The sequence below is a fragment of the Ostrea edulis genome, chromosome 4, assembly GCF_947568905.1.
Source record: "Ostrea edulis chromosome 4, xbOstEdul1.1, whole genome shotgun sequence".
In the NCBI taxonomy this organism is placed as follows: Eukaryota; Metazoa; Mollusca; class Bivalvia; order Ostreida; family Ostreidae; genus Ostrea; species Ostrea edulis.
The window spans coordinates 57,967,103-57,984,505 of record NC_079167.1 but is presented as its reverse complement, the minus strand read 5'-3'; the positions used below and the strand labels follow the sequence as shown (position 1 = coordinate 57,984,505).

General features: G+C 33.9%; 2 protein-coding genes across 5 annotated transcripts; one reads left to right on the top strand and one right to left on the bottom strand.

The window, feature by feature from the left end:
• Window positions 1-7,725: 7,725 nt before the first annotated feature.
• Window positions 7,726-11,080, bottom strand: LOC125670485 (thioredoxin, mitochondrial-like). Of its 2 annotated transcripts, none has more exons than XM_048905686.2 (4): window positions 10,808-11,080; window positions 10,415-10,699; window positions 9,656-9,779; window positions 7,726-8,127 (listed from the first exon to the last, which is right to left on the bottom strand). In XM_048905686.2, the coding sequence occupies exons 2-4, from the start codon at window positions 10,696-10,698 to the stop codon at window positions 8,014-8,016; spliced, it is 522 nt and encodes a 173-aa protein (XP_048761643.1). In that variant the 5' UTR covers window position 10,699; window positions 10,808-11,080; the 3' UTR covers window positions 7,726-8,013. The 2 variants fall into 2 exon arrangements, with proteins under 2 accessions (XP_048761643.1, XP_048761644.1); XM_048905687.2 differs by having other exon boundaries at window positions 10,826-10,887.
• LOC125670484 (testis-expressed protein 33-like) lies at window positions 11,019-16,632 on the top strand. Of its 3 annotated transcripts, none has more exons than XM_048905683.2 (4): window positions 11,019-11,164; window positions 11,946-12,207; window positions 13,529-14,311; window positions 15,059-16,632. In XM_048905683.2, exons 2-4 carry the CDS (start codon window positions 11,970-11,972, stop codon window positions 15,382-15,384), a joined length of 1,347 nt encoding a protein of 448 aa, XP_048761640.2. In that variant the 5' UTR covers window positions 11,019-11,164; window positions 11,946-11,969; the 3' UTR covers window positions 15,385-16,632. The 3 variants fall into 3 exon arrangements, with proteins under 3 accessions (XP_048761640.2, XP_048761642.2, XP_048761641.2); XM_048905685.2 differs by having other exon boundaries at window positions 14,838-15,709; XM_048905684.2 differs by having other exon boundaries at window positions 11,019-12,207.
• The last annotated feature ends 771 nt before the right edge of the window (window positions 16,633-17,403 follow it).

The window sequence follows — 17,403 nt, the reverse complement described above, 5'->3', positions numbered from 1 at the left end:
GGCCTTGGCGGAACGTCTTTTGTTCTTTCTAGAAAGTTTCTCTTCCAAATCAATCAAAAGAGCTTTCATATTGCTTAAAGACTGCCTATGAATCTGGACAGCGTTTTCTAAGGCATTCCGCTGTGTGTCATAGGGCCTGAATTCATCCTCTATTTCTCTCAGCTCCTGGTTCCGTCGGATGTGTTTAAGGATTTTCTGATAAGGACCGTTATTGGCCATAAGCTGATCATAAATACATCTATGGATCTCTGCCAAGCGGTGTGTCTCCTGCCACGGGGCTGATTTGAAAAAATCAAGTACATCTTTGCCGCCAACTTCTTTCGGCAACTCATTCTGATATTTTGCCTTCCAACTTTCGATTTCTTGAAGATATGTCAATTCTGCCTGAGCGCGATTCTTTATCATCAGACGTACAGCCTCTTGAAGACGAATAGAATGTTTGTTCTGTTTAATAGCTTCCTCTACCAAATGAAAATCAATGGCATCATCCATTGTTAACAGCAGCTCACTAGGCTATAGTCGTGCTAACTGTGACGATTCATAACACTATGACGTTAAACTATCTATGACGTCATTGTCGAAAGATGGTTTGCCTCGGACTAGACCCCCGTCATTGGATAAAACGCGACACGTGTTTGCTGTCTAATCCATAGAAATAATGAATTAGAGGTCGCGTCATCAAGCTGGTAGCACGTGACCAGTGTGTACACATTGATAGAAGCCTTCGATTACTAGTCTAGTCAATCTAGCAAATCACCTCAAAGTAATTGCAACAGAAACAAACTCGACGGAATTTAATAAACAAAAGCGTGATTAGGCTAACAACATACAAAAAATCGGACAATGGGAAATATTTAAAATTTAGACTTGAATGTTTTAGTAAACCATCGATATTTTGTAGTGTTTACGGCACGCCGTACACGTAAAGGGGAGTAACTTAACTGTGACGGTCATCGGAATAAAGTTATACACGACGATCTAAAGTGCATGGAATAAAAAACGCGATTAAACAGCTTAACAGTTGTATTAGAAAGGTGATTTTAAGACCTTCTATATACATACAATATTGCTCAGCATCTCATATTCTTTGCCGACTTCCATTCCCGGGGAACTTTCGAGAATAAAGCTTCAAAATATTTTGTTTGACCCTCTACTGAATTAATTTTAATTATAAAACACAATATTTACTTTAGAAGTTATGAATAATCAATTATAAATGAATCTTAAAGAATTAGTGTCAATTTACAAGGGGGAATTACGGTTGTTAAAAAAGAAAGTATGGAAAGCCATTCGGGTTAAAAGTTTCAGTTATTTTGTATCTTCATCATTTGAGCAAGCGTTTTGTATCAAAAACTTTTATAAAACTAAGTAAGTAAAGTATTTTTGTTTTTCTTTTCAAGTTCAGGTTTGGGGAGTCATTCATGGGTAATAATAATGATAATAAAACAGTGATAATATAAAACTTATACGGTACCAATTTTGATGCACCAGATGCGCATTTCGACAAATAATGTCTCTTCAGTGATGCTCAACCGAAATTTTTAAAATCCGAAATACCAGTAAACTTGTAGGCCCCAAGAGCTATTTTAGGGGAAAACAGAGTGCCAAAAAAGTGGAGTCAAATTCGTCAAAGGATAAGAGCTATGCATGAGGGAGATAATCCTTAATTTTGAAATGAATTTCTAAATTTTATCAAAGCGATTAAATATACATCCGTATTTTCAAGCTAGTAACAAAGTACTTAGCTACTGGGCTGTAGAGACCCTCGGGGACTAACAGTCCACCAATATAAATAATAAAAATCAATGTAAGTAAACACTTGCGCATAGTATCATGATTTGATGTAAAATCGAGTAGTTACTCTTTCTAATTAGTCTTGGGCTCACGACCTGCGGAACCACATCTCCTAGCAGCATGCGAACAGCGCGCTAGACCGCCCGGCCATCTATTCAAGACAAAACTTGTTTTCGATGACGATGGAATTCTCGCCACGCTGGCACGAATGGAAATGGGATACAGTTATTTATCGTAAATTTTAGAGGATCATACAAAATGCATATTGTGTTTTAAATGTCTATATATAAAGCACAGAAATAGCAACGAACTCTGAAATAAACATAACTGCCCTAAGGGACGAAATCAATGTCGGATGAAAATTTAAATTCAATTAGTTAGGGGGAGGGGAATAAAAACTCCCGCAAGTTTCTGTCATCCGACATCGATTACTCTTTAGTGGAAAAAGGAAAAAGACAAGCGACTGTTGAATACCACATAATATTTAAAACATATTTTAAATAAAATGAACATTTAATAGATTTAATGTACATTTTCATTTGGGAATAAACAGTAGAAAAGGTATACAGAGTGTTATTTATAATCGTACGTTTCTTTTCTTGTTATTCGATTAGTTTCAACATTTGTCATATTAAGTTTTAAGGGGGGGGGGGGGGGGGTTCTTGGTGAAAACTATGTGAACTTAGTTTTTTGTGAGACATTGAATTTTTGATCTTGCCCCTAAGTGAAGAATATCGTTAAAACCAGACGTCTTTTTAGGAAACAAAGTTTGTCAATCCTTGCCCTTTCTACATGCATTCACAGGATGCGACACAACGTCAAGAATGTTCGGCATCGGAACAGGTCCTGTATAGTCAAAATGTAGACAAATCGCGAAAAAATTCTGTATATGATTAGTTTTTAAATGGAGGCAGGCTACTGACAAACAAGTTGATGGTGAAGGGGTTTCAACTGTTTCGTTTAAAGTCAGCATTTTGCGAATTATATGGTCGTTATAACAATCTACTTTGCCAATACAACCTATCATTGGGTCAAATCTGTCTGACTTGTTTCATATAGATTGTTAGGCCGTTTTTGGCACAATGATATTGAATAAGGGTAACTCCGTTTGCCTTATTAAGATATAGAGCTCACGGCGGGTGTAACCGGTCAACAGGGGGTGCTTACTCCTTATAGCCCATAGGCATCTGATCCCACTTCTGGTATATCCAGGGGACCAGGGCCGTAAATTACATGGAGGCGGAGGAGGCAGCTGCCTCCTCCAACTTTTGAGCCAAAAAAAATTAAAATTTAAAGTTCATTAGAATTTATGTTGTTTCCAATAACTAAGAACATGATACCTCCCTTAAAAAGCATTCCAAATCTTTCTTTTAGAATGAGTTAGTCAAGTAACATCTTAGAAGGCCCTAGAATCAAGGATTTTGCACGAAACGTGTTCAGTGTGCACAAAATGTGCTCAGCGTCTGGGGGCCTGGGCGGCCCCCAGACCCCCACCTAATTTCCTGCCTCCTCCAAATTGAAGGTTAATTTACGGCCCTGCGGGGACCGTGTTTGCCCACCTCTCTATTTTGTATTGCTTATAGGAGTTACTAGATGGATCACTGTTCGTTATCTTCACCTTCTTATATGAGGATTTCATAGAGAAAAAGATATATTCTGGTGTCGATGTCATATCGACTTTGTACGATGGAATACCATAGAGACACTTATAGGAGATTTGCTTTGTGAAGAATTGTCTAACACAATATAATTTTTATAAGTTCAGTCATTGCCACTAACTACTAACTACAGCTGCAGAAAAGGAGCACTGTAAGAATTTTTTAAGTCATAGAGTGGACTAAAGAAATGATTAATTTGGATCCTTCGAATTGGTGCTTATCACTGCTTTCAGCAATTCTTGTATCCGTTAAAACTAAATTACAAGTCGCGCCAGATAAACTTTTGAACGTTTTTTGCTGTAAATGCAAGGCAAATTGTGACACTAGCCGTTGTACTTGTAAAAACACGGACTGCACTGTACTGCAATTACTCCAATGATCACTTATATAATTATCAGGCACGTAGCAATAATGGCTCTACACCTTTTATCATTACATGCAAAGTTGATATTTTTTTACGTACAGAGGTCGATTTTTAGACAGATTGGTTGCCCTCCCTCCTCTTTTTTTTTAAAAAAAAAATAGCATTGTCGTGAACTGTACACAGTGGAAGTGTAAAATTGAACTGAGAGAACAACCTTAGCCCCCCCACCACCACCACCACACACACCATCAAGGATTTTTATAACTTTGGATTAAAATTTACTTGTCAATTTTCAGGCAATATTGTGAAATTATCTTCAAATCCCCCCCCCCTTTTTTTACGATGCTGCGTGCCTGATTCATTTTGCTTTTAATTATATGTGTCCATTGTTTTTAAAACAGATTACTCCTGAAATTCTCGGTATTAATTGCACAATAATTTGGATATAACGAAACATCAAATACGGCTATTTCCCAAACTCTAGAACTTGACGAAGTGCACGTATTAAAGATTTCTTTATAAAATCGAAGAAACTGAACCTTGTTTCGGCATAGATTTAGTACAAACTGTTAAAACTCAGCTTAATAAAGAATTTGGTAACGTAAGCTTTACTATGCACTGTTTGTTTTAAAATACTACATGTATTTATGTGAAACATAGGACCGGAATGGTAAGCGCGCCTACAACTTCCGATGTAAGGGGAGTAACTGCAAAAATGTAGGTCATCTTTTACAGACCATTTTTGAAGGGGCACTTGTTTTGTGTTAACAGTTTATTTTAATGTATAAATCTTCGTGTGGTAACTCATATATGCCTAATGGACAGGAAAAAGTATTTTCTTCCAAAATCCAGTTTTTAACGATTTTTGTTGGAAAATGAAGATTTCAGCCCAAAATTCGGCAAGGGAAAATAAATTTTGGTGCAGAAAAGTTTAGTTGTGCATTTGGACGTTTTATTCTTAAATTTATAAGATCAATGTCATCTCTTCTATAAAACAGTCATTTCCTATCATTTCCAGTTTTTCACTATTTTTGTTTTAGAAAAATGTAGGTTTTCCTACCTAAATGGTATTTTTCATATATATTGCCAATAATCTATATATAATATATCTTACTTGTTGAGCAGTTTTTAAAATAAATCCTAACTTCAATTTTTTATTGGTAGACTCAAATGTATGACAAAATGTGGGTTTTCTTCTTAAAATTTCAATCTTTAACAATTATATTAAAAAAAGCAAGATTTTACCCAAGAATTACAGTCAAGGAAAGAATATATTCTGCTGTAAAAAAAAATTAATCGAACATTTCCAGGTTGAAATTTGAGATATGAAACTTATTTTTACTGTATGTTACATAAAATGGACATTTTCTTCAATTTCCAGTTTTTAGCGATTTTCATGAAAAAACGCATCCTTTTACCCCAAAATTCCAATTTTCCCATGGAAATACAAAAGCCGATTATTAATATGTTGTTTGCATGTGTTTTCTTGCATGAATAATCAAAATTTCATTTCTGTTGCAATTAGTTTGATGTTTTGCTCATTTTTGAGCTAGATTGACTAGACTATACGTAGAGTTACAAGACTCGTGAGCCATCAAGCATTAAATTCGTTCGTTTTGCAACGATCAATTTTGCAGTTGAGTCTCAGTCTGTCGATTTTTGCGAGTTTGCTAATTTTGTTTTAGCCTTTAATTAAGTTAGTCTGTTATGTACATAGACCTATACTATTTTTGAAAATTAGTTGTTCGTTTGTGTTAATATTTTCTTTACCCTTTCCGTCGCCCATACATAACAAAACGATTAGATCTACCAGCGACGATACGCGACCGGCCCGATCAATTTGCTGAAAGGTGAATCCTAGATGGGGTGCGGTAGGTGGAAGGTCAATCCTGTTGAGACGGCAGCGATGTTTTGCAAGATTCTACAAGTGATACACAAACATTGGGTGTACATGAGACCACCGTTTTTGTCTAGTTTCAGTAATTCTTAGATACATCTGTTGTTTAAAAATATTAATTCTATAACATGGCACCTATCGGCTTCCGTACCTATGACCATTAAACTTGGTTTGTTAGTATATCATGGGGTTAAGGTGTGTCACAACCCAAAAGTAGGTCACAGTGGCCTCAGGAAATTTTATGGCTATGTATATACATACTCAAATTGTGTTTGTAAGAGTAAAGACCTAGTGTTTTCAAACCTCAGTCATCTGATGCATCTTGGAGATATGGGAAAGGTGTGCCATTACCCAAAAATAGATCACTGCATGTGACCTTTATGGCACAGGCACTTGTTTCTGTAAAAAAAGTTAAGACTTCTTAAGAGTATAGACATCATGACTTAAGTCATGATGTCTGTATACTTTTAAGAATTATTTACAGAAACTATTGTGCCTGTGCTTTATGACTATACATACTCAATTTGTCGACAGAATCATATTTTAAGCACTGCGAGGCCTTGGAGGGTCAGTTGATGCATCTTAAAAGGAGTGTGGGTGTTTTGAACTGAAAGTAGGTCTCTGGTCTCACTTTGGAATTTTTAGGCCATATACATATATATACAAAATATCTTTCACACTATGAGGTCTAGGACCATCAAACTGGGCTAGTTAATGTTTCTTTGGAGCAAGTTATGTTATGACCCAAAATAGGTCTTTGTAGCCTCCTTCTGGAACTTGATGGGTATACATACTCGGATCCATTGTCGCAAACTACAGTTTTGAGTCCACACACTCTCCCTCAAACTCGATGGAGAGACCCATGGGTAACTGACAACATCCTGTCCTGTGAGGATTAGGACTATCAAACTTGGTCAGTTTAAAAGAGGAGGTGAAAGTAGATCTCTGACGTCTATGGCTCTATATTTACATATTTGTGAAGACTAAAGGTCCATCAAATTTGATCAGTTGATGCATCGAGGGTTGGGAGGGGATTACAATCATAATTCACTAGCCTCATTTTGGAATAGCAAATAGTGTTCAAGTGCAGCTTGTGCTTCAAGCATGCAAACAGATATATTATAATACATCATGTACACGAGTTCTACATTGGTGAGGGTGTCTCATATACCTTAGCGGTGTCTCATATACCTTAGTAGTGCGCTTATTTAGTTTGTATGGAAATGGGACCCATGTCTAACTAATTGATATAATGTTAAAGCATTAATGGCATTTGGTGTTCAAAATTGTAATGGACTGTTGTTCAAATGGAATAATAATTGATTTTTTGTCTTGGGGTCCAGTAAAGTGGAAACATCTCATGTTAACTATGTTTAGAAAGAACATGCTCACTTGTAGAAGCCCTTGTTTGGCACAACGAAATCTCAAAAATTGATGTTCACTTTTCATCTTTTTTACACAATATCATGACAGATCTGTGACTAGGATGAAAGGTAAAGATAACGAACAGTGATCAATCTCATAATTCCTATAAGCAATACAAAATAGAGAATTGGGCAAACACGGACCCCTGGATATACCAGAGGTGGGATCAGGTGTCTAGGAGGAGTAAGCATCCCGTCGACCGGTCACACCCGTCGAGAAACCTATGTCCCGATCAAGAAAACAGAGTTATCCGTAGTCAATGAATGTATTAAAACACCTACTTTAACTTTAAAAATTCATTGTCCTTCAGGCAGGACCAGGCTTTATTTGGGGCAAATGATACTTTCAACTAATACCCATGTGACCAATAATGCCTGTGGGCCTCTTATTTAAACCTAAAATGGTAAATAAAAGTTGTCAATATATCAAAATTAAGCACCAATTTTTTATTCTACAAGGCAAGAAGACCAGTCATCCTCCAGACAGACTTGCTCTTTATTGGGAGTTGTTTAACGTTTCTAAAACCTCTTTCCATAACAGGTACTCTCCTCTTTTATACTGTATAAATACTAATTCATTGTGAGAGATTTAATTTGAATATTTTTTAATTTCCATTTATAACATGGATCTCTTAAAATACAACCTGTAATAACAGTAAGATATGAATTGACAATAAAAATTTCATCCTTTTCTTAATCCAGTCATAAGGAAAAATCTTTTGACTGTTCACAGTATCTTAATATGTTATATCTTATGTACATAGACACCAGATTCTATACAATCAGTGGCACAATCAGAAAACATTGGTATGATTCACGTGTGAAATATTTTCACAGGTATCATTAAACAAATGCCAAGCTCTGCTATTCAAACTGTTAGTGTATTAATTGCTCAACAAAGGAATCAATAATGTCGTCCTCTTGCAGTCCAATAAATTTATTTATTTTCCTTCCATTCTTGAATCCAATGACTGTTGGTAATGATTCAACCTGCAGAAGAATATACTCTAGTTATTAAAGTCGCTGATTTTAATTAAGTAAATTTTTAGACAAAGTTTTCATAAAAATATCTTCTACAGATATGCATGCTTAATTTGGAGCTCTATTTAAAGTAATGTCAACCTTAATACCCTTGCCCTGAGGACCATGATTTGAACAAATTTGAATCCACATTAAATGTAGATTCTTCTGTATTTAACAAGTTCTTTAATAAGAATAATTTTAAAGAGTTACATCTGTGTAAACTCCTATTGTGGCCTGAGGCGTAAATTGAACAAACTTGTATTTGCAGTAAAACAAATGCAATCACATGTTAAAAGTTTGATCTTTCATGATCTTGAAAAGAGTATCAAATAACCTCAATCTTATACTCTACATTTACATGTACTAATCATTTCACCTTGGAAAGAGGCTTGACCTATCATTTGATTAAATAAACTTTGATCACTTTTGCCAAAGGATGCCTTTTGGCATATTTAGTTGAAATTGGTCAAGCAATTCTAAAGGAAAGGTCAAAGATGTAAAAAAAAAATTGATGAGGATGACAGTAGATGCCAGATAAATTCTCATTTGCTGAAGTGAGGCAGTGGGTCTCTAGCAATGTATTAGGTGAAATGTTTAGTACTAGTCACATTCCCATTAAAAACAATATTACAGTTACCCTTCATATTTTGTTCTTCAACTTGTAAGAAAATTAGTTAAAATACATCATGAAATACATATGGAGCCCATATTAACATAAATTCAAATAGTTGAAGATTTCTTTAATTATTTGAAGATAGCATCAAATCAATCATTGCTCACATCAATTCAATGGATTCGTGCATCAATGTGATGGAATTACTGCTCGCAATATTTGCAGCTCGGTATAAATGATTTGATGATCTCTTTAATTCAATTGAAGATGTGCATTTATTCTTTTAAAGAGAGCAACAATTCAAATAAAAAGATCATTATTTCTATTGTGGATATGTTGAATTGGAGATATATATAATTAAATAGTTGCTCTCTCTAAAAGAATTATTGCGCACATCAATTGAAATAATGATATTCTTTAAATCAATTAAAGAGAGTAATAAATCAATTATTGTGCACATTATTGAATGGATGCATGCTACAAATCAATTTAAAATCAAATTGATGTGTGCATTAAATAAATTATTACTCTCTTCAATTGAATATGTAGCACACATCAATTTAGTTCTTGATATCATTAGTTTGTTTGAAGAGAGCAGCAATTTAATTATAGAGTGCATCAATTCAGCAGAATAATTAATGCTATCGCCAATTCAATTTAATGTGTGCAATAATTCAGAATTGAATATATCATTAACTATCTGAAGAGATCTTTAATTGAATTGTTGCACGCATCAAATGAATTGATATCTTCAAATAATTAAAGATATCTTCAATTATTTGAGTTTATGTTAATATGGTGCTCCATAAATACTAGTATTAAATTTTTTGCAAATTTGATCAAGCTTAACTGTCCCATTATCTGATTAGAGAGAAAACTTGCCAAATACTCCATCGCTATTTCAACATTGTCATCCACATCCACTTTGGCTAATATTACTTGTCCACCTTTGTTAGAAATGATTGCTTCAAGTCTTGGTCCAAGGAGTTTGCAGGGACCACACCACCTGTTCAATGCCAAACAAAAATATTGGTTTATGGCCTATTATATTAGGGAAATTTATCAGATTTTGTTTGTAAATGTTCATGTATCTAGACTTTTTAAAAATCTGCTGGGAATTCCACTGTGTCACTAGTTTGGTATGATGCTTAACTGTGTGGTACTGGAAAATATTTGCATATTTATTGCCAAAATGTTCCCAATACGCCATACAGATTATGCAGCCAATTATTAGTAACTTTGTTAAAAGATATGTGTGTATTCTGGTATTTTGATGTACGCATTTTAAAAATTCATCATGTTTATTGGAAAGTTTCAAATTTGAGCGAAAGCAGTGGTACACTTCCATTTCAAAACCACAAATGTCATACATTGAGTAGGTATTAGATTCAGATATGATAAATTACTTCCTTGTTAGAAATGACAAATTTCAAGGGGTTTAACAACAGATAATTTTGAAAGGATATTATTTGTTTATCATTTGAATAACAATAAAAATAATTTTCCCATAAAAATATATCCGACAGCCAAACTGGGTCAACAAATTTTTGAAACATTAAATCTTACATTCATTTCACAATAGGCAGCTGATGAATTCTAGACAACCAATGAAAATAAATCATAATACAAAACTACAATTACGTGGCATGAAAATCAACAACCACTGGCAATGGACTCTCCATCACTTTGGTTTGAAAGTCTTTAGCATCTTGGATATTAAAGCACTCGAACTTCTTTTCTTCGGTCGCCACGTAACGTTTGAGGTCGTAGTTAACATTTACGGCTGGATAATGTGGGTGATGTGCTTTCCTAAATAACACTGATGAAAAATTTGCCCTACGGTTTAGTCTTGTTATACATGGCACTTGCAGTCCTCTGTGTTGGCCGACAGTCCGGAGACTACGAAGTAAACACCTACTTGACATTCTACAAAACCAAACGAAGTAAACACCTACTTGATATTCTACAAAACCGAAAGGTTTTTTCAAGTCTCGTGGGAATTAAAAATAAATCAAAATCAGACAAAATACAAACCTCAAACGCAATACTAACTTTCCTGGAAGGTCGGCAATAACCGGAACTGTGTACTACGTCATTGAAAACTAGCACCTGTTAGGCAACTCGTTCCAAATATATTCCTTCTCATGTTATCACGAATAAATCGAAATATTCTTGTGTTCATATACATATAATTGCCATCAAGATCTGATGCTCGAATTTTATATTTACATCTTTTGAGCAGTCTCTATAATTTGTTATACGTACACAGATTGGTAAAAAGTTTACACAATATTGAATGACGCGATGTCGTTGACCCTTATTTTTTGTCACGCCCCCTAGCAACAGATTGATTACACATGGCCACCTCTGGGAAAAGTGTTTCTTTCTAACGTAAGCAAATTTGTGCTGTGCTGTTTGTCTCTCTCGTGTGATTCTCTTCTTTTAATTCATAATGTAATGATGAGTAATGATATCTTTTTTTTTTTGCGAAAGACATTGTCAATATTTTTTTTTTATTTCAACATTTAAAGGTCGTAATTTAATATTTTTATACTATATGCATGGTGAATGAGAAACATGGTTTTGAATTTTTAATGATTTAAAAGAAAATTATTAATAGGCATGGTTTATAGTTTTATTTACCAAAGTGTAGATCCAACCATATGAAATAACTACTATAAATACTAATATAGAACAGAATGTGAAATCTTAGAAATTTATATTCTTGAAGTGGTGATCAAAAGTAACTTCTCAGAGTGTTTGCTTAATGACATACTAGAGTCACATGGATGTGTGAAATAATTTGCCATTGAAGGATTTCTATCATATTTTGATGCTGTCCTTTGATTTATTCAATCATCTTCCACAAATATATATGTATACATACTACATACGTATATATATAAAAAGCATGCACAAAGTTCTAGAAACTTTTTACAAGGAAACATGGTTAATGAATAATAGAGATACAAAAAGTTGTTTGGCATAGAGAGTATAGCTTTTAGACGGCATGTGCATGTATATCCGTGCATGATTTACTATTGTACATACATATATATAATAAAGAACATAAAAATTCCCATAAATTGCCTAAATTTACAGAATCTCTTCATTGTGGAAGTACTAGTACAATTTCACTAACAGAGTTTCCTAATATGTTTTCTGTGTGCAGTTAATTGTTTAGTGTGCACTGAAGATGGCAGTTGCCATGGAAACACAGCACCTTCCGGCATTGCAACTCTCAGCACCAACACAAAGTAAAAAAACAGAAGCAATGCCCAAACACACTCTTTTTGGCACTGCTTTGGAGGTTTTTGACCCAGATGAGCGAGACGCAATAAAAAATATTGACCTTAAGACCCAAAGAGTACCAAGTGGCCGAAAATATATACAACATTATGTGGTTCCTGAGTTTGTCAAAACTCATTTAAAAGGTACATTTGCATGCAACAATATTCTGTAGATAAATCTAATATTTTACTTTGTAGATAAGTATTTTCAATACTAGTTTCCCAGAAGAATAATGTTTAATGTACATGCATGCTCAAAATTAATCTACTGGAATATCACTTATATATATATATAATCATTATCATTATTATAAATCTTTTTTTCTCCTTGCATTCTATTTGACAAGTACTATTTTGCTTGAGGTTGAAAGAGCCCCCCTCCCTCTCTCTTTTTCTCTCTCAGATACTGTATAAAGCTTAATTTGAATTATTTCCCCTGTAAAAGTTCTCTCTCTCATTTCAAGATATGGTATACAGCTTAATTATTTTCCTTGCAACTCTCTTTCTCTCTCTGTGAGATACTATATACAGCTTTATTTTCCTTATAGTTTTCTCTCTCTTCCTCTCTCTCCTCTCTGGGATACTGTATACAACATTATTATCCCTGCAGTTTCACTTTTGGTTTTGCTGCAAGACAAAATTAAAATCAACACTGCAACAAAACTACATTATTCTGACAATGAACGCTTCTAATGTCTGAGGAAAAGGCAAACAAATCACATGATTTTAAGATAAGTTAAACTGGATTTCTCTTTGAAAATTCAAATATACAGTAGTAAGAAATATCAGTATAATTTACAGCAAGTTCATGCAATATGGACAAGCAGCCATGTTGATCAAAGTACTAGAAACAATATACAGATTATATAAACTGATAGTTATCCTGTTACACATTTCAGCGGTTTTAGTTTGTTGAATTCATGCACAGTTGTGTTCCAAGTGTTAAATACTTATTTAGTCTTTGTTTGAATTTGGCATCACATTACATATTGTTTGATACCACTGCTGTTGTAGGTGCTTCCTATCTGGACTTTAAATATGCCTTCTTTAAATGTATTCAAAATGAGCAATTGATTCTAGTAATCAAGTTATATGAGCCAACTATTTTTTAACAACACCTCTTTGTATGTAAGTATATGACAATTAAATTTCATAGTACACTGTATCTACTTGTATTACCTTAACTAACCCTTACTAATTTTTTTGTGATGTGGAAATTAATTTCAGTAACATTTTTCTTGATTTATAAAAAATACTTTAATCTTTCTTTACAGGCAGTGTATTTGATAAATAAATATGAAATGAAAATACTTATTTGAAGCAAAGGAATAAAATATTTATTCAATTAATACATGTATTGTCATTAACATTATCACATGATGAAGTAATTGCAAACATTTGAGTGCTGAATTTTGAGAACAGGTGACAATCTTCCATTCATTTTTTTCATTTGTCAATCAAACAGGAAAAAGTCTTGTAATAGAGAAAACCAAGAAGGATATTGAAAAGCAGAAATCTGCTGTAACATCTGCCAGGAAATCTCTACAAGAAGCAGAGGAAAGTGCCAAGAAATTTGAGATGGATGTATATCACGGAATGAGGGAGGGGGACCCAACCCCTCGACAAAAGCTGCTGATGACGACGGAGGCCGCAAACATGGTTAAACAAATGAACAGAGTGGGGCTCAATGAAAGGAACAGTTACAACAGAGACAAATACGGCCCTAAGCCAAGTGTTCATAGCTATAGTATGATGGGAGATGTCATGCGTCCGAGAAATATGGAACTTCCCACCAGAAGGGAGAATTCAGATTACCAACTGAAAAAGAAGGAAAAAATAGAGACAGTTCTCCCACTGGGGCCCCAGGACACTCACCCATCGGCAAGAGGGTCAAGGTCAGCTTCAAGGAGCCTTGCTGTTGATTTGCCAGAAAATATTCGTCATCAATTTGGTAGCAAAATTTGTGACTCTTTACTTAGTGATGAAAAAGTGGTAGAGAAAACCATGCAGAAACAGCAGGAAGACAAAGAAGCTGCATACCGAGTACGGAAATCGGTTTCCGTTCCAACAATCGATAAAAACTTAAAGCCCGAGTATGAACAGTTAGGAAATTTCACAAGAATGAATGTGTTCCCTGGTTACAACATCAACCACAAGATCAGCACCACCAAATCAGTATTTACAGACAATGTCCATCTCCAGCGTGTCCCCGATCCGGACAAATGGCGCTACCAGCGAGATGAATTGAGTAAGTACAGCATTTAATCATGACTAGAATTCTCAATTAATTTGTTGAAATTGAAAAAAATACGTGATCAAATGAAATATGGCTAAAGCATATATCTAGTTTCAATAATAAAAATTTGATTTACCTCAGGTATTTACTGAATGTAAAAGTGGAATTCAAACTTTGAAAATATTTTTTTGGCCTACACTATATTATGTACAGAAAATGTCTGATCCAACACTGAAAGAAATTTTAATTGAAAATCTATCTAACATATATATATCATTTCTGTAAATGTAATAACATATATGTACTGGTATATATTATATATACATTAAACATTTTACAACATAGTTTAGCCGAAATGTACATAAAACTCCATGATGTACATTTATGCATATAAAATCTTGCCATGCAAATTAACCAGTAGTTATAATAAATTCTATCTATATTGCTCTCTTTTTTTATGTACAGTACTGTCTGCTTTACATATAGAGAGCGTAGCCGAACCTCTTGGAAGCTTGAACATATTCCCTTTAATTTACAGGCACTTGGGCAGAACATAATGTAATCAACAACCGGATGAAAAAGGCTTGGCAGAATTATTTCGACGAAACTGTTGCCAAGAAAGCTAAAGCTTAGAAAGCCCTCCTCTACCCTTTATTTTCTTCTATCTGCACAAAATTTGTATTAGCACTACACACCTAGTAATACATGAAGAATAATTAATGATAATTCTCAGGTACGATAATTTCAATCCCAATTCAGGTACGTGGGCTGAATTCAACATTTTGAATGAACGCATGAAAAAAAGCTGGAATGATTATTTCACCAATCTTCCCAAAGCTGAGGCAAACTGGAGTAGGAATGCTGCACCAAAACCAAAACCTGCACCAAATCCAGCCAAACCAAAACCGGTTAAAAAGAAACCAAGTCAAAAACAAGAAAACCCTACAAAACCAGAATTTGAAGAGATTGTGTTTAAAACACCCCCACTTACTCCCCCTCCTGATCAGGGAACAGTATCACTTGCCCCTAAAGCTAAAAAAGACAATGAATTCTGGGATTTTTATGATAAAGGAGGTAAAGATTGATTTCATTAATTTCATGTATTTTTTTAAAATATGTAATTACATATATGTATGTATCTGTGATAAAGCATTAATTTATGTGATGTTTTCATTTCTTATCTATAAGTAATTTAAGATTATGCTTGTGATTTGATATAACGATTAAGAGATTCTATATTTTTGCCTAAAGTTGAAACTATAAAATAATGTGATAGTGTTATATTTGCTTAAAGTATATTCATTTCTGTTCTTTCATATATTGTGATGTCAGCAAATACATGTATGTATTATTCAAAGGATTGTTCTTGTTTTCCAAGTGGTAAATAAAGAAAAAAAAATGATAGTTTTACTTTATTTCAGTTTTCTCTCAACTTGTGTTTAAAAATCTGATGTACAAAGTGTCAAACAAGATGTTTACTTTCAAAAAAACAAACAAAAAACAAGAGGCCTTTCGGCCACATCGCTAACTTGAGTCAAGGTACCTTGGCCCTGCCATTGTTCAGCTGTTGTGATTTTTAAAAGATTTATCAATCTTTATTCCCATGAAAATTTTTGACCCTGTATTGTGGCCCAAACGAATCACAACATAACTGAAAATGAATTCACGTAACACAGAGATGTATCAACACCATTATGACTAACATAATCTTGTTGTTTTGGATAAAACCAATGTTATAGATCATGATATGATATGAAAGACATTTATATACAAAATATGAAAGCTCTATCTTAAATAGTTCAGGAGATGTCAAACTTCAAGGTCAAACATCAAAGTATATCAAGGTCTTTTCATAAAGAATTTATATACAAAATATAAAAGCTTTACCTTAAATAATTCAGGTAATATTGAATAGATCAGTTTTGTCAAGGTCATAAGATCAAATATGATTGTATCACAAGGTCTTGTCATAAAGAATTTATATACAAAATATGAAAGCCCTAACTTGAATAGTTCTGAAGATATTTAACTGGTTGTTTTTTGAAAGTAGGTAAAATTTCATGGTCACAGGCCATAGTATGAAATTAGAGGTCTTGTCATAATAAATAGGAGATATAGAATAGGTCAGGGTTTTTTTATAACGTAGGTTAAACTCCAAGGTCAAACACCATTGTGTACAATGTCTTGCCATAAAGAATCTATATACCAAATAGGAAAGCACCACCTACAATAGTTCTGGATATATTTAATAGGTTATGTTTTCTTAAAAGTAGGTCAAACTTACAAAGACAAATGTCATGATATGAAATAAAAGGTCTTGCCATAAAAATAAATATATAAGATATAAAACATCTACCTTAAATAGTTTTGGACATTGTATGGGTCAGATTTTTGTCAAACTTCAGGTCAAGGTCACACACCATTGCATTACCTGAAAGGTCTTACTGTAAAAAATATATATACAATATATGAAAGTCCTAGCTTAAATAGTTGAAAAGATAATTTTAAAGATTTTTCCTATATATCAGCATATAACACTTTGATCTCCTATTGTGGCCCCACTCTACACCCGGGAACCATGAATGGCACAAACTTGGATCTACTCTACGTTAGTAGGCTTTCATGTAAATTTGAACTTTTCTGACCCACTGGTTCTCGAGAAGATTTTCTTATATACTCGCATGTAAAAAAAACTTTGATTTCCTGTTGTGGCCCCACCCTACCCCAGGGGCCATGATTTTAACAAACTTGTATCTGCACAATGTCAGGAAGCTGCCCTGTAAATTAAACTTCGTTCTTAACTTTATCTAGCGCAAGACTGATTAGTTCAGTTCAGTTGTGACGCTCGATCAGAACAGACTTGCCCCATATTAAACTCGATAGTTTCAATACGTAGACGTTTTGTTTGTTGTCAGCTTTTGTAGTTTAGTTTTAGTGTTAGTTTGCTTTTTGTTTTCTTGTCTATGTAAATATTCTATCATCCCGAGGAAAGACAGGTCGTCCCGAAAATTTTACAATTCACTGTTGTTCGTGTCATTAATTATTTTAGTGCTTTATTTATATATATATATATATATATATATGTATAATGCACAAAAAATAAC